Below are 17123 nucleotides of genomic sequence, written 5' to 3'. Positions count from 1 at the left end.
AAAAAGTTGCAGAGTGGAATTTCAAAGGTTGGCCAATTGCAGCCTTGAATAGATCAATAATTCATGACAACATTGATGTTGATACACTAGTAAAAGTAGACAAAAACTATTTTTACAGGGCCTGCTGAGCTTGGATGAAAGAGAAAGCAGGCAAGACTTGGTTGAGTTTATTGAGTTCACAAAATATTTCATAAATATCTGCCATGTTATCTATAACTGCCCAAGGCATTTCAGCTGTTGAGTGGCAAGCAGTCACTCATTTTCTTATTGAAGCTCTGAGATTTATTCTCATGGCTTTCTGGCACCATCTGGTGGTTAATGGCTGCAATTACATCAAAACAATATTGTTTTGTTTTTCAATCAACAAGAATGGGATTCGTTCAGTTTCATGGAAAAAGTTGAACATTATACCAGGATTAGAGTCTTTAAAAAATACAGCGGTATAGCTAGGTTGGTAGAGCGGCCGTGCCAGCAACTTGAGGGTTGCAGGTTCGATCCCCGCTTCCGCCATCCTAGTCACTGCCGTTGTGTCCTTGGGCAAGACACTTTACTCACCTGCTCCGAGTGCCACCCACACTGGTTTAAATGTAACTTAGATATTGGGTTTCACTATGTAAAGCGCTTTGAGTCACTTGAGAAAAAGCGCTATATAAATGTAATTCACTTCACTTCACAGCGGTTATAATGAGTCAATGGGGCAGAAGAATGTTTTAAGAAAAAGTGTGTATAATTTGTTTATATCCTATTCGAACAATGTTGTAATAAAAAAATAAAAAAAATGCAATTTTTATAAAGAAAACTTGAGAGAACATTTCAGACACATATAACGCCCGTTTTCGGCTGTAGCGTTGCACAAGGGTTGAAGGGGAAGTGCACTTTATTCAGAATTTTGCCTCTCGTTCACAATCCTTATGAAAGACATGACGATGGATGGATTTTTTTTTTATGCATTCTCACTCGGAAATAAAAGTCCGCTAACAGCGGAGCAAAAGAGAGGTCCTCTATTCCACCCATAAAACCCAATAAATAACCATCCAAAAACCTCCAACAATACTCCATTTACATTTTGTGACTTGAATATTAACCAAGTATTAGTGATATTTATGGCGTCACATTAGTGCCAAAAATCCGAGCGCATAAAAACGCAGAAAGGCACCGCACGCGCGCAAAAAGGCACCACGTGCGCGCAAAAGGGTGTCGCGCGCACGAAGTGGAGAATCAGCGCACGTGGTGCCTTTTTGCCTACTCAGTGGCCTAGTGGTTAGAGTGTCCGCCCTGAGATCGGTAGGTTGTGAGTTCAAACCCCGGCCGAGTCATACCAAAGACTATAAAAATGGGACCCATTACGTCCCTGCTTGGCACTCAGCATCAAGGGTTGGAATTGGGGGTTAAATCACCAAAAATGATTCCCGGGCTGCCCACTGCTCCCCTCACCTCCCAGGGGGTGATCAAGGGGATGGGTCAAATGCAGAGGACAAATTTCACCACACCTAGTGTGTGTGTGACAATCATTGGGACTTTAACTTTAACTTTTTGCGCGCGCGGTGCCTTTCTGCGCGCGCGCGGTGCCTTTCTGCGCGCGCGCGGTGCCTTTCTGCGCGCGCGCGGTGCCTTTCTGCGCGCGCGCGGTGCCTTTCTGCGCGCGTGCGGTGCCTTTCTGCGCGCGCGCCGTCTCTGTCTGTGCGCTGTCATGTTTCTTTTTGGCACTTTGGGGGCGGGTATGCTTAGACGGCCCCTTCTTTCTGATTGGTCAGGCGAAAAATGCTCAGAGCCAATCAGAAGTATAGCAGGGCGGGTCATCGTCAATATGTATCAAGATTTACGGAGGAAGAAGTGGATAAAAAAAATGTGCGCGCTGATGAAGGTTATTTCATACCACATAAACACAATACAGGGTAATATAAAATGTGACCCAAATAAATAATAAGACAACAAACACCATAATCACATCTTTCAGCCAGAACTGGTCCACCAGCAATGACATCCAACCATAACATTATTTTATATTTTCACTTCTTCTTGAACATTTGTTTTCTAATTTATGGAATTTCTTTTGATTCAGCCATAAAATTAATGAAATAATCTTTGAATTTTGTTTTTAAAATGTTAAAAATAGCCTTTTAATAATGTGTTCTGAAACAGTTTAAAATAATCAGAGAACTGACTAACACTGACCCTACACAACTATGTTGCACAATTAAGTCTTTTTTTTTTTTAAAGCGAAAGAGGTAATTTCAACAGGTACAGCATCCTATGTCATATCTACATGTAATAAGATTTGTAACAAGGCAAACCGTTTGTAAATTGGTCGAAAATCGAGCAAGTTATGGTAATGTAATTAGTACATGTACCATTGACATCAATGTAATGATTGAGGCTAGCTGTCCGAGGTAAGATGGCTACAACGTTGCTACGCTGGAGAATCATTGGTCTTATGAAAAATGCTCAGAGCCAATCAGAAAGGAGGGGCCGTCTAAGCATACCCATATTTTATGCGCTTGGATTTTTGGCACTAATGTGACGCCATAGATATTGTTATTATAAGCACTAACGCAAACAAACTATTTATAGCGGAGCCGTGATCACAAGCTTGCGTGCCAATGATTACATCATCGAGTGGTCTGCTGCTTCCTCGCTTCCCTGCTCCCTGGAAGTTTATTCTAGATCATAAATCATGCCTCTCACTTGGATAGTAGAAGGACGAGGACGTATTCTGACAAGTTGGTATACTTTGACAGCCAATTTAGACCCAGAAATGGCGAGAAAGACACGAAAAGACGCTTGGTTCCACGCCCCTTTTCTTCGCGAGGATTATGAGTCATTCTTCGTCTATATGGACATCCTAGCAGTCGGCAACCTATTGACAGCAGACCTTGTACAGTAAGTGATGTTTTATTATGTTTGTTGGCTCTCATAACATCTGCAGTCAGTAATAATCAGTGAAGTTAAAAAAAAGCAAACATTGTGATGCCTGTTTGAAATTAATGTGCTTATAATGATCAAAATACGTAAATATTAAATGTTAGTATAAATGTGCCTGTTACTACATTACATATCATGTATATAAAACCATAATGTAGATGTTTGGATGTTTTTTAAGGGCTTTATATAGAATAGAGCGGCTCCATTGTAAACTGACTTTTAAACGCATTTATTTACTCTTTAGAATGCTTTTTTTTTTTTTTTTAAATGCATCTGTTGTCATGTCTTTTATAATGATCGTGAATGACGAGCAAAATTCCAAAAAAGTGCAGTTCTCCTATAAACAATTAATCAAAGTAACAGAATATAAATCAAAGCTTTTTTTTTTTAAATAATAAATTAATCGTTTAACCCTAAATAATAATATTAAGAAGAAGAAGAATAAAAAGAAAACATAAAATTAAAAAAAATCATACAAAATTCCAATTAAATGAAATTCACATGTAAGTTGTCCCTAATTTAAAGATAAATATATACAAAACAACTAAATTTAATATTTTTTTATTCAAGAGTAGCAATTTTTGCAACAGATTATATTAAAGTACCAATGATACTTTAATATAATCTGTTGCAAAAATTGCTACTCTTGAATAAAAAAAATATTAAATTTAGTTGTTTTGTATATATTTAAAGATAAATATATACAAAACAACTAAATTTAATATTTTTTTATTTATACTTTAATATAATCTGTTGCAAAAATTGCTACTCTTGAATAAAAAAATATATTAAATTTAGTTGTTTTGTATATATTTAACTTTAAATATATACAAAACAACTAAATTTAATATTTTTTTATTCAAGAGTAGCAATTTTTGCAACAGATTATATTAAATACTTGTATCTTATTTAAAGGCGGCACTCTATAGTCGTACATATAATATTTACTTAATGTATCTCAGCTTCTATTTTGATATGCAACTTTAATTTTTTTAAGGGTCAGGGGAGACATTTTATCTTTATAGCTTCCCATCCTGGAGTAGGATTAAATATGTTGCCTTGGCAGGACACCAACTCGCCCTCAGAGACACGCACACGCACACACACACACACACACACACACACACACACACACACACACACACACACACACACACACACACACACACACACACACACACACACACACACACACACACACACACCCCATGTGACCATGTGCATTCAATCACATGACGCATTAAACCCCAGACGGCTGTTACCAAAGCTCTTATCTAAGAGAAAATAATACAATGATTCTCTGTGTCCACTCTGTCAGTACGTAATAGAGACGTACACACAAATACACACACGCAATGTTTCTGACCTAGGAATGAGCGTCTTTTGGTGTTGAGTTCCGTGGCCATGCGGACGCTGGTGCACAGGTTGAGCATGACCAGCATGGTGGCGATCATGATGATGCTCTGCCACAGCAGCAGTGTCTCAAAGTAGCGGCCGAATCTGACAAGAGAAAGCCTGTTAATGTACAAGGAAATATGCCAAGGAACCGTTAGGTAGAACACAAAGAAGGGCTTTAAAAGGTAGAGAAAAAAAGCATGTACATGTTTCCCACAACAAATAATCAAAAGGTATGATAAGGGCCAGCGGGGGTGACCAATTGATGACCTGGAAGGCCACCCAAAAAAGATGAAATGTTAGTGTCTTTAAAAATATATGTATAACATTTATTTTGCCGTTTTATTAGACTATTATTTTGCAAAGTAGATTGCCAACCTGTGGGAAACACCCACACCTTACTTTATGAATAATCATGATTTTTTAAATGATCATAATTTCGGTGCAGCCCTAGTTCTCAAACTTCGCCCGCCAAGTGCCGCCTCAAAAATGTGTTTCTTTTCCAAGTGCCGCCATTTTTGCTACCTCCCACTTGCCATCACAGTTTAGCTCGTACTCAAGCGTGTGGCATAGGAGGAGCATTAAACTATTGGTATATATATTTTGACGTCAATTCAAATTCAGCTTATTGTTTTGGGTAAAGACATGCATTTGTATGATTGTTCCATGTCGACATTTCTAATAAAACACATCGGTATAGATGGAGCCTGCGTGCCACCAGTGGTATTCCTACCACAGATTGAGAATCCATGCCCAATATCTACCTATTACTGATATATTGAACATATGTTGAACAGATGATTTATTTCAGGACGAAACTGAGTGGGTGTTGAGATTGTGTTTTTGTTTTGTTGTGTGCATGGTGCAATCGTATGTGTGCAATAATTGCTCATTTTGTTGGTTTTACTTTTGCAGCTGTACGTAGAAATGGCAGCTGGTTGCATCAGCATTGTGTTCATTGATATTTCCCTTTTGTTTTCATGTGGGTATTTTTTTTTCAACATTTCTTTTTGTGGAATTTTTGTATCTGCACTGCAACTGTAACGAAGTGTATGTTGGTAACCCTCACTCCCTGACAACTTCCAGAGCAGTGCTGGCTATTGAGTCTATAGCCCGGGCATTCAGCTCGGTAGTTAGCACGCTCGTTTCTCATGCGGATGACCCAAGTTAGAGTCCTGGGTGGAACAGGAAAAACAACGCAGCTGGGAAAGAGTACACAACCGACACACAACCTATGGTTAATAAGCAAGTGAGTCTTAAAGGGGAACTTTGCCTATCATTCACAATCCCTATGCAAGACAAGAACACACGTTTTTATTTTCTTATGCATTCTAAATCACAATAAACGTTAGCAAAAGTCAGCTAACAATGGAGTCAATGGGAGCTCCTGTTCCGCCCAAAAAACACTCTAAAAAAACATCCAAAAACCGCCAACAATACTCAATTTCTAGTACTTCTCGTGACCTGAATAATAAACAAATATAAGCGATATTGTTACAGTAAGTGCTAACGCAGACAAACTATTTTTAACGCAGCATTGATCGCAGATATTTAACTAGCTTATGCTGCTATATTGGCATATTGAGCAGATGACTGGCTGCTGCTTTGCCTCTAAATTATAAATTATAAATTATAAATTATAAATCCTGCCTCTCATCTGGATAAGGACGTAGCAATATACTCAGTAGTTGGTCAACTTTGACGTCCAATTTAGACCTGGAGATGGCGAAAAAAGTCACAAGTTTGCGGCAACTTTTTCTTTAAAACCTTAATGGGGATTATGATTAATTTGTCATTAAAGCGAGAAGATATAAAAATCCCAGCAGTCGGTACCCCAGTGAGAGCAGACATTGTACAGTAAGTGTTTGATATGTTTGTATATCTTGTTCCGCACTTAGCAATACTGCTACATGATTCACTTGAAGCTGGATCTGTTTAGCACGCAGCTTCTAAAACTTGTCGCTCATCCCGCTTATATTCAGGCTAAAAAAAATATCAGGTTCTGGATCACAATTTGTCCAAAAGTAATCTCTGTTATCTCTCATGAAGTCTGCGTATGTAGCAGTGTTGCAGGAAAAAGCGAACGTCTGTGAAATTAATCAACTGACGTATGCTTGAAATGAGCAAAACATGTAAACATTACGTTATTACGACCGTGCCTGTTCAATCAATCCATCAACGTTTATTTATATAGCCCTAAATCACGAGTGTCTCAAAGGGCTGCACAAGCCACAACGACATCCTCGGCTCAGATCCCACATCAGGGCAAGGAAAAACTCAACCCAATGGGCGTATTACCCTTGCGATGCGTGGGTTCATTTATTATTTGTGTAAGACCACAGCTATCAATTATAGTCTGGAGCGCCACGCATGGAGGGTCTGATGGGGTATTCATATGGATATTAAAGTCCCCCATTATAATTATATTGTCGGCGTGCGTCACTGGATCAGCGACAAACACTGAGAATTCACTGATAAAGTCCGAATAGGGCCTAGGGTGGCGGTAGATAACCGGCAGAAAGAGAGGCAGCGGTGCGACAGACCTCATAGTAATTAGATTTAGTAGTAGATTTATATTTATTACTTAGGTTAGGGGTAAGGCTAAGGTGTTCATAGTATATTAGTGCGACCCCCCCACCCCTTTTAAGGGGACAGGCAATATGCACATTCGTATAGTTAGGAGGAGGAGATTAAGCGGGAAAAAATTGTCTGGTTTGAGCCAGTTTTCGCTGAGACCAATGACGCTAAGATTATTGTCTCTGATGACCTCATTAACTAATAATGTTTTGAGAGACAATGATTTCATGTTTAAAAAGCCCATATTATAGGTAGTGGGCTGTTTTGATGATTTTTTTTGTTAATGTTATCTGTCGTAGTGATATTAATAACGTTACGTTTATTTTGCGTTAGTGCGCTTTAAATAATTTCAACCATATCTAGGAATTGATATGACGGGAATCTACAGATTGTTTGCTTGGTGCTGCGATAAACTGAACGCCACCTCAGTAGAATGCATGTCCACCTCTGGCGCGGTCACTACAAAAAAAAAACACTATGAGTTGCAAAAAAATGCGTATCGGCAAGGCATGGGAAAATGCAGATCCAGATCCAGTTTAAAAAAAACTCCGGTCCGTGTTTTCCAACGCACCGATTTAAATAATACATTCCACTTTTCTGCTGCTCCCTAAATTCCGTTCCGCATTTTCCAGCACACCTTCAACACATCCACAGGTCTGTGGATTCTCACGCAGTTGCTTTTAGCTGCTGGCATTACACGACAGGCTCTTCTCACTCTTTCCTGTGTCTCCCTCTTACAGACAGCGAGCGCACCTTCTTACACACGTCACATACTGTCACGTCACATACGTATATGTCCTCTCCCAGCAGAGAGCGAGGTAGCAGCATGGCTAACGTTAGCTGTGATGCTAGCGCAGCCGCTAAGGTGCGCGCCTGCTCAAGCGTCCTCTGCGCACGGCAAATCTATGCCACGCACAAAATCAAATAAAAAAAATAAGCGCATAACAATTTTCGACACACGGACACGACAGAGAAAACAGTTTTCGTCATCATTGTTCAAATATTGTAAGGTCTGTCGAGACGCTTATCTCCATTCGGTGCCACATGTCCACACCATCAAAATGCCGAGGCAAACATTTCCACATCAACACCGTATGAAAAAAATAGTGATTTTTTTTAGTTGTGATTTCCCCCTCTGCATGAAAGTTTAAAAGTAGCATATATTAATGCAGTATGAAGAAGAATGTTTTAATGTAGACACATAGAATCATCATACTGCTGTGATTATATGCATCAAGTGTTCATTCAAGGCTGAGGCAAAATATCGAGATATATATCGTGTATCGCAATATGACATTAAAATATCGCAATATTAAAAAAAGGCCATATCGCCCAGCCCGAGTTCAATGATGCCATTTCTGTTTGTCATGTATAATTTTGTCTATTTTGTGTTTATCCTTGAATAAACAGGTCAGTTTCTTGTTACCAACCATTGTGTATTATTCAAACTCCCCTAATTCAGCTGGCTAGTTGTTATCAAGGGTACTAAAACCCTTTTCAACATGATTCTGACAACAAAGTAGGCTAAATAACTTTAAACTTTAATACATGCTCGGATAGGCCAGTATCGGTCAGTATCGGTATCGGATCGGAAGTGCAAAAACAATATCGGTATCGGATCGGAAGTGCAAAAACCTGGATCGGGACATCTCTAGAGTTGGGTATTATTGCAGGAGAAATGCTATGTGTGCAGGGATTTTCCAGCCTGGCGCTGGTTAGTTCTAGTCCTCACCGTGCTTGCCAACCCTCCCGAATTTTACGGGAGACTCCCGAATTTCAGTGCCTCTCCCAAAAATCTCCCGGGACAACCATTCTCCCGAATTTCTCCTGATTTCCAGCCGGAAGTGAGGACAGCCTGTCGTCACGTCCTCTTTTCCTCCATATAAACAGCGTGCCGGCCCAGTCACGTTATAACATCTACAGCTTTTAGAGAGTGCACAACTGCACACACAACAAGAAGGGGACGAAGCAGAAGAACGAAGAAGAGACAGTCATGGCGACGACGAGTAAGAAGAAGAACAAATACCCAGAATCCCATGCAGCCCTGACTCTTCCGGGCTACATTATACACCCCTGCTACCACCAAACCCCGCCCCCACCCCAACCCTGCTCCCTCACACATCAACCCCCCCTCTGTGCGTCGGTTGAGGTGAAGAGTTAGGGCTGCATGGGATTCTGGGTATTTGTTCTGCTGTGTTTATGTTGTGTTACGGTGCGGATGTTCTCCCGAAATGTGTTTGTCATTCTTGTTTGATGTGGGTTCACAGTGTGGCGCATTATTAGTAAGAGTGTTAAAGTTTTTTATACAGCCACCGTCAGTGTAACCTGTGTGGTTGTTGACCAAGTATGCCTTGCTGTCACTTACGCGAGCAAGCAGAAGCCCCATACAACGTGTGGCTGGGCCGGCACGCTGATTTTAGTGGGCGCTAAATGCTGTACCATCACGGCACGTTCGAGAGAACAGTTGCCTTGACAATCGTAGTCTGCCAGAAAAATCGGGAGGGTTGACAAGTATGACGCTGTCAAGCGCCATTCATATAAAACCCGCGGGCCGCACTAACATTCAATTTTCATATTAAGGTGTGGGCCGCGTGTCTGAGACCTTTGGTTTAGACATAGCACAAAGCAAGAAAAAAAACTTTGTATGCAGTGTTATTTCACTTTAAATTTCAAAATAATTTTGTGGCTCCCATTGTTTTCTTTAATTTGTGAAACTGGTCAAAATGGCTCTGTGACTGGTAAAGGTTGCCGACCCCTGGTCTAAACGATACCGTTGGATCAGCTGCTCGTCATCAAACAAAGCCAGGACATGCTTCCGCTCCCTGAACGTTTGCGCACGTCTCTCTCGCCTCAGTGCCATCCCCCGCTGGCAACTCCTAACCACTTAGGACACCTCTGAAGGTCTCTTAAATATCGTGGAGAATAGGAGTGATTCTTAGACTTAAGAAAGTTGATAAATAGCTTTTATTCTTAAGTTTGATAGTAGGACTACATTTCGCAAATTCTCAGGACTTAAGTGTAAAATGGCACTCTAAGACGCTTGATAAATACGGCCCCAGACTTCTCCATTGAACACGGTGGCCGAATGGATATACTCACTCATTAACGGTCAGAAAAGCACAAGGCTGCGGCAACGCAGCACCGGTCACAGTCCAGTATTGTGGGTCACCTTGCTAAATGGAGACCAGAGGGTGTAACACAGTGATTTTCAACCTTTTTTGAGCGAAGGCACATTTTTTGTGTTGACAAAATCCGGAGGCACACCACCAGCAAAAATTATTAAACAACGAAACTCAGTTGACAGTAAAAAGTCGTTGGATATGAATTTAAAGCATAACCAAGCATGCATCAATATAGCTCTTGTCTCAAAGTAGGTGTACTGTCACCACCTGTCACATCACCCCCTGACTTATTTGGAGTTTTTTGCTGTTTTCCTGTGTGTAGTGTTTTAGTTCTTGTCTTGCGCTCCAATTTTGGTGGCTTTTTCTCTTTTTTTGGTATTTTCCTGGAGCAGTTTCAAGTCTTCCTTTGAGCGATATTTCCCGCATCTACTTTGTTTTCATCTTTCTTCATGGGGACATTGTCGATTGTCATGTCATGTTCGGATGTACATTGTGGACGCCATCTTTGCTCCACAGTAAGTCTTTGCTGTCGTCCAGCATTCTGTTTTTGTTTACTTTGTAGCCAGTTCAGTTTGAGTTCCGTTCTGCATAGCCTTCCCTAAGCTTCAATGCCTTTTCTTAGGGGCACTCACCTTTTGTTTATTTTTGGTTTAAGCATTAGACACCCTTTTACCTGCACACTGCCTCCTGCTGTTTCCGACATCTACAAAGCAATTAGCTACCTGCTGCCACCTACTGATATGGAAGAGTATTACACGGTTACTCTGCTGAGCTTTAGACAGCACCAACACTCAACAACAACACATCATTTACAGACTATAATTACTGGTTTGCAAATAATATTTTTTACCCCAAATCGGTGAAATTAGATAATCTCCCACGGCACACCAGACTGTATCTCACGGCACACTAGTGTGCCGCGGCACAGTGGTTAAAAAACACTGGTGTAACATGTGCCGAGACAAAGACGGCTATGCCGATAGCTGCAAGCAACATCCCATTCTCATTTGCGGATGTTTTCAACAAATTCGTGAAGGATATGTTCCCGGATTCAGAGATCGCTCGCCAGTACTCAAATGGCAGAACAAAGGCTACTCAAATAGTGAAAGGTAAGAGTTATTTATTTATTTTTAAGTAAGCTGCAAGTACAGTACAGTTAGTAGAACAACTGTGTTTTCATTACTGTGTACTGTACTATATATATATATATATATATATATATATATATATATATATATATATATATATATATATATATATATATGAAAGAAATACTTGAATTTCAGTGAATTCTAGCTATAAATATACTCCTCCCTCTTTAACCCCGCCCACCTCAAACCCCCCTCAAGGTTGGCAAGTATGGTCCTCACCATACTTGCCAACCTCGAGACCTTTGAATTCGGGAGATTGGAAGGGCGGGGGTGGGCGGGGTCGGGGGCGGGGTTAAGGGGAAGGAGCATATTTATAGCTAGAATTCACTGAAATTAAAGTATGTATATACACAGGCATGTGATTTGAACTTAATGAAAAAGACTGAAAAAAAACTGGGGGTCTGGGGGCCACAGGTCCAGGGCTTTAAGAACACAGGTGCCTGGACCTGTGTTCTTAAATGTGTATTCCCCGTCTTCCATGTCGAGAGCAGTTTTGATTTGAGCTTACATGGTAAACAACTAAAATTAATGTTTTGGGCATTGTTTTATCCAGACGCATATATTTGTCCAAATGTGGCCAAGTAGACGCATTGTGGGTTTCCTGGACGTCGCTAAAAGAAAAATCTAAAAAAGAGAATCTCTCTGCCATCATCCACTAGTTTTTTAAATATATAAATCGCCCGCTTGAATATTCACTCTTCTCCTCTCCGACTCTCGTCGTCATTTCAGATATGTTGTGATTTCCCTTCCTGGTTTGATGACCCACCCTATCTTGCCTCATCATAGTAAACCACCAACCAATCATAGATGTTCTTATATGTAAACCAACCAATAATCAGTGATGATTGCTTTGCTACGTAGCTTCGATTTTTAAGTTAATTTTTTATGGAAAACCGTAGTTTTTACCACTGGATTATCAAAAACTGTACTCCTTACGGAAAAACCGTAGTTGTTGGCAAGTGTGGCAAAGAGACCGATCAAGATTTTAACACACATTGTAGGTCAGAAAAAACGAAGAAAAACGGAAAATATTTTTTTATATTTTTACAGAGATAAAAAAAGACGGATTTCCGACTATAGACGGAAAAATCACATGCCTGATATATATATATATATATATATATAGTACAGTAAACAGTAATGAAAACACAGTTGTTCTACTAACTGCACTGTACTTGCTGCTTACTTAAAAAAATATATATAACACTTACCTTTCACTATTTGAGTAGCTTTTGTTCTGCCATTTGAGTACTTGAATCCGAGAACATATCCTTCACGGATTTGTTGAAAACATCCGCAAATGAGAACGGAATGTTTCTTGCAAGGCGGCCCATAATAATGTGTTGCCGCCGCCTTGTGCTTCTCTGACCGTTCATGAGTGACTATATCCATTCGGCCACCGTGTTATGGGTTATAGATAAACCTATGGATAACGGAGCCATATATAATAGTCTCCTTTTCAGGTGAGAGAGGACGCTAAAGGCAGTGCCTTTAAGGCACGCCCCCAATATTGTTTGTCCGGCTGGAAATTTTGGACATTACTACTTGCCGTAGTTTTGAAGCAATGCATGATGGGAATCCGGATGTTGTGTGTCAGTGTATTAACGTGCCGGCTGGAATAAACACACGTTGAGAAATAGCTCCGTGCCTGCCTACTTTATGGGTCATAGATAAACCTATGGATAATGGAGACATATATAATACCGCATTTTTCGGACTATAAGTCGCAGTTTTTTTCATAAATTGGCCGGGGGTGCGACTTATACTCAGGAGCGACTTATGTGTGCAATTATTAATACATTATCGTAAAATATCAAATAATATTATTTAGCTCATTCACGTAAGAGACTAGACGTATAAGATTTCATGGGATTTAGCGATTAGGAGTGACAGATTGTTTGGTAAACGTATAGCATGTTCCAGTGACGTGCGGTCACTGGAGGCAGGGCCTCACCTGCCATCATGGAAAGAAAGAAAAATGTAAAAAGAAAAAAAAAAAATTAAATTGTTATATGTATCCAGTGATTATACTATAAAGTTATTTTCCATTTAACTTCACCAGTTTTAGATTATTTGTATTCAAAATCGCTGAATTTTCACATTTGCCGTTCAAATACTGAGAAGAGACGGTGCGGTGATCAGCAGCCAGTTGAGGCACGTCACTCAGTTATGCCTCACCATGGATTGCGGACTCGGCTAACTGCTGGCCTGCTGTGCAGTGAGACCGTATTGCTATATGAATTATATTATACATTTCCATAGTTTAGTTAGCTGAGGTATATAATGTACAGTGTATTTTGTCAACAACTGTATGTGTGTAACGTATTTCTTGTGCTGAGCAATCATAAAACTGCTGCGAAGACGCACTATGTGAGGCTCGCAGTAATCCCGCCTCCTGGTGCCGGTTAATGCACCCCTGCCGCAGAATGCACCCCCCGACGGGAGCGACACACCAACCAAAGCCCACACCAAAACCCTCCACGTGCAAAACCGAATCCACCCAAAAAAAGTCACTTAACAAGAAGCCAGAGTGCAAAAACAACAATGCTCGCGCCGGAGGAGCAATGAACGACTGCAGGGACACAACATTAGGTACACCTGCAGACTGCAGCACGAATTTCACATTTCATTCATTCACAACTCCTCCAACACGAACACCACTGTTCCCGCACTCATAAGTGAAGGTAAGACCATAATAAAGTTTTTTTTATTAAATGTGCTTTTTTGTGTGCTACAGTTTGTATGTGTAAAATTAAAGTTAAGTTAAAGTACAAATGATTGTCACACACACACTAGGTGTGAGGAAATTTGTCCTCTGCATTTGACCCATCCCCTTGATCACCCCCTGGGATCTGAGGGGAGCAGTGGGCAGCAGTGGCGCCGCGCCCGGGAATAATTTTTGGTGATTTAACCCCCAATTCCAACCCTTGATGCTGAGTGCCAAGCAGGGAAGAATGCTGGTATGAGCTTTTAAACATAACCTGTTAACTGCTGCCAATCAAATGGTGAATAAGGTACTCTTTAGGGTTCATATGTTTGTAAATCTGACTGTGATGAAGTCAGTGCCTCACCAGCCATCAACCTCACCGCACGTCACTGGCATGTTCTATATGTTATAGTTATTTGAATGACTCTTACCATAATATGTTACGTTAACATACCAGGCACGTTCTCAGTTGGTTATTTATGCCTCATATAATGTACACTTATTCAGCCTGTTGTTCACTATTCTTTATTTATTTTAAATTGCCTTTCAAATGTCTATTCTTGGTGTTGGCTTTTATCAAATACATTTCCCCAAAAAATGCGACTTATACTCCAGTGTGACTTATATATGTTTTTTTCCTTCTTTATTATGCATTTTCAATCGTTGCGACTTATACTCCGGAGCGACTTATACTCGGAAAAATACGGTAGTCTCCTTTTCAGGTGAGAAACGACGCTAAAGGCAGTGCCTTTAAGGCACGCCCCCAATATGGTTGTCAAGCTAGTCAGATCCCACCTCACTCCTACCCACTTCTCCAAAGTGGGCTGGCTCAGGGTGGAGGACAGAGTAAAACAACTTGCACTGAGCCTAGTCTATAAAATCCGCTACACCTCCCTGATACCGAAGTACATGTCAAACTACTTCCTTAACGTAAATGACCGCCATAACCACAACACCAGGGGGAGCTCCACTAACCACGTTAAACCCAGATTCCGAACAAAGGTCTTAACTCATTCTCTTTCTATGCCACATCAATGTGGAATGCGCTCCCAACAGGTATAAAAGAAAGTGCATCTCTATCCTCCTTCAAAACCGCAATAAAAGTTCACCTCCAGGCAGCTACAACCCTAAACTAACACCCTCCCCGGATTGTTAATAATCAAATGTAAACAATCAAATGCAGATACTTTTTCTAATGCCTTCTGATCTCTGATCTCTCTCTCTCTCTCTCTCTCTCTCAACAACCAAACCTAACCCCCCTCCACACCCCGGATTGTAAATAATGTAAATAATTCAATGTGATGATCTTGTGTGATGACTGTATTATGATGATAGTATATATCTGATAGTATATATCTGCATCATTAATCAATTTAAGTGGACCCCAACTTAAACAACTTGAAAAACGTATTCGGGTGTTACCATTTAGTGGTCAATTGTACAGAATATGTACTTCACTGTGCAACCTACTAATAAAAGTCTCAATCAATCAATCAATCGGTTGAAAATTGGGAGATTTTCGGGAGAATGGTTGTCCCGGGAGATTTTCGGGAGAGGTATTGAAATTCAGAAGTCTCCCGGAAAATTCGGGAGGGTTGGCAAGTATGACCCGGACAAACACATTAAATGCTGTATAGGCGGAATAGAGCGATTCCCATTAACTCATTTGTTAGCTGACTATTGCTAACGTTTATTTATGATTTTGAATGCATAAGAAAAGAAAAACATATAGTCTTGGCTTACATAAGGGTTGCACATTTAAAAAGTTATGTTCCCCTTTAAATCAGATCCTTTTTTTTTTCCCCAATGGAGTTTGGTGGTGTTGGTCCATTTTATACCTGAAGAGGATTCGTAGGATGTTGGCCACCAGGAGGACCAAGCACACATAGGTGGAGAAGCCCTCGGCGCTCTGCGTGCGCCGGATGTCCCGGTACTGCGGGATGTACGGAACCACCCCGCCGAACACCATAGCCCCGGCCGCCACCCATGACACCAGCTGGTTGACAGCGCTCACTATCTGGGCAAAGGCTTCTTCTTCCATGGCGACGTGCAAACACGGTCGGTCGTGGCCGAATGCTCCCTACTGGCTCTTTTGCCAAATATCTTAATATAAGACGTGTAAAACAGGACGCTTCTGGTGCGTTCAAATGATCGGAGTATCGTCCGTGTTTTGTCTGCATAATCCTTGCAGCACACAAACAACAGTCGCTAGCCTAATGCCACGCCATCACTAAACTTGCACTGGCCATTTTTTTTTACTTTCCAAATTTAATAATTGCAATAGTAGTTGCTTGCATTCGCAGTGTTTGTCTTAATGTTGACGAAAAAGCCAAGTTTTACTTTCAGGCTGCACTTCACCAACACCAAATATTTCCGATTTGATAGTTAAATATCCCTTAAATTAACATTTAACGTAAAAAAAAGAACATATAAGAACAATTATTACAACGAGAAAGCAGCTTTAACAACCCTACCGACACCGGGGATACTGGCGATATGAAGCGACACTTCCTGAAACGTCGCTGCTCGATTTTACGTCCAAAGATGTTACTTTACCGCCAAGATGATTCACGGCTGCTTCCGCCACGCGGCCGAATGAGAGAGGAAATGGGCTTCAAATGTATTCAAGCAACATAAATGACCATTTATACGTTATTTATAGTTACTGTCGTATAATTATTTCAGTTCGAATAAAATACGTTTTCAATTCGGCATCGAATTTTGACGTCTGTTCATCTTTGTGGTGAGTTCACGGACTACAGATGATTTAGGAGTTATGAAACAAGTCAACTGTGCCTGACTAGACTGACATCTTGAAATATTTCGGCTGTCACTACTTAATAACTGTGTAGAGACTACAAACCAAACGAGGGTAGTTAGAGATGTTATTAATCTCACAGTGGTAAAACGGTTTAAAAATATAATAACGGGTTTTTTTTCTCTTTACACAGTCATAGAATCTTGCCGGATGTTAAAGCAGGAGCTTGTCGGAAATACGTCATACCAACTTTCACGTTAAAAGCACATTCCCCAGTAGGACTCATGTTTGTGTGTCATATGGACTCATTAATTAGACTTACGTATTTAATTATGTAAGTTTACATTTGAATGACATTGGAAAAGTAAACATTTAAATGTTTACAGCAGAAGAGGAATCACACACCGACTTTAATTTTTTAAACGATGATGCGGAAGTAGCGCTATTTTACGCACGCTAGCTAAAGTTGCAGCAAAGTTGCCGACTGCTGC

General features: G+C 40.5%; 1 protein-coding gene across 2 annotated transcripts in view; it reads right to left on the bottom strand.

Moving 5' to 3' along the window:
* slc66a2 (solute carrier family 66 member 2) overlaps positions 1-16420 on the bottom strand; it is an 87178-nt gene extending 70758 nt beyond the window's left edge. The window contains exons 1-2 of one of the 2 annotated variants that reach the window (XM_061930734.2): positions 15713-16420; positions 4289-4422 (exon numbers count right to left, since the gene is read on the bottom strand). In XM_061930734.2, coding sequence (XP_061786718.1) covers positions 4289-4422; positions 15713-15915 — 337 coding nt within the window. In that variant the 5' untranslated portion in view covers positions 15916-16420. The remainder of the gene's footprint in view (positions 1-4288; positions 4423-15712) is intronic. The other variant, XM_061930735.2, reaches the window with a different exon arrangement.
* Positions 16421-17123: the final 703 nt, after the last annotated feature.

The sequence above is a fragment of the Nerophis lumbriciformis genome, linkage group LG37, assembly GCF_033978685.3.
Source record: "Nerophis lumbriciformis linkage group LG37, RoL_Nlum_v2.1, whole genome shotgun sequence".
Classification (NCBI taxonomy): domain Eukaryota; kingdom Metazoa; phylum Chordata; class Actinopteri; order Syngnathiformes; family Syngnathidae; genus Nerophis; species Nerophis lumbriciformis.
This window is presented reverse-complemented; position numbering and strand designations above follow the sequence as displayed.